Source organism: Drosophila ananassae, unplaced genomic scaffold, assembly GCF_017639315.1.
Source record: "Drosophila ananassae strain 14024-0371.13 unplaced genomic scaffold, ASM1763931v2 tig00000091, whole genome shotgun sequence".
Classification (NCBI taxonomy): Eukaryota; Metazoa; Arthropoda; class Insecta; order Diptera; family Drosophilidae; genus Drosophila; species Drosophila ananassae.
The window spans coordinates 303,119-306,343 of NW_025319113.1; the positions used below are offsets into that span (position 1 = coordinate 303,119).

Below are 3,225 nucleotides of genomic sequence, written 5' to 3' on the forward strand. Positions count from 1 at the left end.
ACCTTCCGATGCAGAGCCTGCGTCGGGATGATGTACAGGCAGTGAAGGCGAATGCGCGCCTGCCTGTGAAGCCGTACAACAATGCGACACCGAGGATCCTAATTGGATTGGATCATGCGCATCTTGGAATACCCCTCAAAACAAGAAGCTATGGATCTGGAGGACCATTTGCAGCAGCCACCGCACTTGGATTGGTGGTGTATGGACCGGTTAGCGGAAATGTGAGCTCACCGCTTCAGAGTTCGTGCCTCCTAGCCGTGCCCCAGGATAATCTTCTGGAGAAGATGGTCAGCGATTATTTCGAGATCGAGAATTTCGGAGTAAAACCGGCACAGCCAGTCGCAGCTGGCGCAGTGGAGCTGGCGCCGTCAGTCGCTGATGGCGGCGACGCACGGGCCCTGAGAATCCTGGAGGAGACGACTAAGCGAGTAGGCCGACGATATGAAACCGGGCTGCTATGGAGAGACGACGAGGTGAGACTGCCAGAGAGCTACAATATGGCGCTCAAGAGACTCGTCAACATCGAAAGAAAAATGAAGAGCGATGTGGACTTCGCGCGGGCCTATAAGGGAATAATGGATGATAACGTCAAGAAGGGATATGCACGACGACTGGAGCCCCAGGAAGTCCAGAGGTTCCAGGAAGGCAAGTTATGGTACCTGCCGCATTTCGGGGTGGAAAACCCGAACAAACCTGGAAAAATCCGGCTGCCGGCGGCTGCCAAGGTGAACGGAGTGTCCCTCAATTCAGCGCTGCTGAAAGACCCACAGCGCTACAAGCCATTCCCAGCAGTGCTCTTCCGTTTTCGGAAAGGAGCAGTTGGGGTTTGTGCAGACATCAAGGAGATGTTTCACCAGGTACTGATGCAGCCACAAGATAGAGGTTCCCAGAGGTTCCTGTGGAGGAACGGAAATGAGCCGGACACATACGAGATGCAAGTGATGACGTTCGGAGCAGCTTGCTCACCATGTTCGGCGGACTATATGAAGACCTTGAATGCCTCGCATATAGCAGCACAGACCCGCGAGCAGCCCTGGCCATCAAGGAATACCACTACGTGCACGACTACGTCGACAGTTTCACCAGTGAAGAAGAAGCAATCGCCGTTTCGACTCGGGTGAGAGAAATTCATGCAGATGCAGGATTTGACTTGCATCGATTTAGTTCCAGTTCGGCAAGTGTGGTCAGAGCGTTGAACCCACTTGAATCCATCGCTAGCGTCAGAAGCTGAGGAGAAGGTACTAGGAATGTAGTGGCAGCCGGCTACAGATGACTTCAAGTTCGGCATCAAATATCATCGAGTCCCGAGAATCGTGATGACAGGGGAACGCGTCCCCACCAAGAGGGAGTTCCTAAGCCTGGTCATGTCCACGTTCGACCCGATTGGATTCCTGAGCTGCTACATGGTGACTGCCAAATTTCTAATGAGGGAGATTTGGCGGAAAGGACCCAACTGGGACGAGCCGCTACCAGATGATTTGGCCGCAGTCTTTGAGGATTGGCGGCAAGAAATGAGCAAGATCGAAGAGTTCCGATGTCCGCGCTAATACTTCGGCGGTGGACGCGTGCGGATGCTACAGCTGCACATCTTTGTGGACTCCAGTCAGTCGGTGTTCGCAGCAGCGGCCTATTGGCGGGCCACTTACGCGAACGGAGACGTGCAGGCGCGTTTTATAAGCTCCAAGACGAAATGCGCTCCGATGAGGACTATGTCGATCCCGCGACTGGAACTTCAGGCAGCAGTATTGGGCACGAGACTGATGGACACCGTCAAGCAAGAGCACGGACTGTAAGACTGTGTTGCACTGGATAAGCAGCACTCACCGGAGATACAAACAGTTCGTCGGTAATCGAGTGGCGGAGATCTTGGAATCCACGGAGGCGTCCCAGTGGAGATGGATTCCGTCTGGCGAAAACGTGGCAGACGACGCGACGAGGCCGCGCAAGGCCGTGGACCTGAGCATCGGTTCGAGATGGCTAAGCGGTCCTCCATTTCTACGAGGACCAGAGGAGAGCTGGCCAAGATCGAGCGAGGGGTGGATCCCTCCGACGCCTGACGAAGAGGAAATGAAATGTGAGTTTGCTTTGGTCATGGTAAATTTCATATCCCTGCAGAGATACTACAATCAACTGTTGAGGAGAACCGCATGGGTGCTCAGATTTATTCGTCGGTGCCGTGGACTACGATACCAGCGAGGAGCCAGCGGAAGGATCGACGACGCGACGTGTGTGCCATACAGCGCACGTCGACCGATCATACTGTGTCACGATAAGGCACTGGCGGAGATGATCGTGCAGCATCACCACGAGAGGATGTGCCACCAAAATACGGAGGCAACCATCGGAGCGATCCGGCAGAAGTTCTGGATTACGAACTTACGGAGGCTGCTACGAAGGGTGGTGAGCAAATGCAACGTTTGCAAGCTGGGAAGGGCACGACCAACTCAGACCGAGATGGGTCCCCTACCAGAGGACCGGCTGGAGGCCAACGGATGGCCCTTTAAGTTCACCGGATTGGACTATTTTTGACCGCTTTTTGTGACGGTTGGACGACGCACGGAGAAGAGGTGGGTGGAACTGTTTACGTGTCTAACCACAAGAGCTATCCACTTGGCTCACGATTTGTCCACCGATTCCTGTATAATCAGGATTAGTAGCGACAATGGAAAGAACTTCGTTGGAGCCGACCGCGAAGCCAGGAGGTTCAGCGAAGTGTTCGAGCCTGCACAGATCCAGGGCGAGCTGTCGTCCAAAGGAGTCGAATGGATCTTCAATTGCCCGGCGAAATCAGCTGAGGGTGGCGCCTAGGAAAGGATGGTGCAGTGCGTAAAGAAGGTGCTGGCGCACACGATGAAAGAACTTGCGCCCAAGGAGCACGTACTGGAGAACCTGCTGATTGAGGCGGAGAGCATAGTGAACTCTCGTCCGCTCACTCATCTACCAGTGACGGTGGACCAGGAGGCTCCACTGACACCCAACGACTGGCTGAAGGGAGCACCCGATGTTCCAGACCTTCCCAAGGATGACGGACAGGAGTTCGTGAGATGCGCTACCAGGAAGCAGTGGCGCATAGCGAGGATGATGCGGGATCGTTTCTGGAAGAGATGGGTGCATGAGTACCTGCCTACACTTGTGCGCAGGGAAAGATGGTGCAACACGTCGAGCCAATTCGCCTGGTGTTCATCTGTGATCCTGCCATACCACGAAGGGAGTGGAAACGAGGAG

General features: G+C 54.6%; 1 protein-coding gene across 1 annotated transcript; it reads left to right on the forward strand.

Annotated features, from left to right (window-relative positions):
• The first annotated feature begins 1,571 nt into the window (after window positions 1-1,571).
• Window positions 1,572-2,808, forward strand: LOC123258286. Its single transcript, XM_044718157.1, has 3 exons — window positions 1,572-1,789; window positions 1,830-2,504; window positions 2,649-2,808. Exons 1-3 carry the CDS (start codon window positions 1,572-1,574, stop codon window positions 2,806-2,808), a joined length of 1,053 nt encoding a protein of 350 aa, XP_044574092.1.
• Window positions 2,809-3,225: the final 417 nt, after the last annotated feature.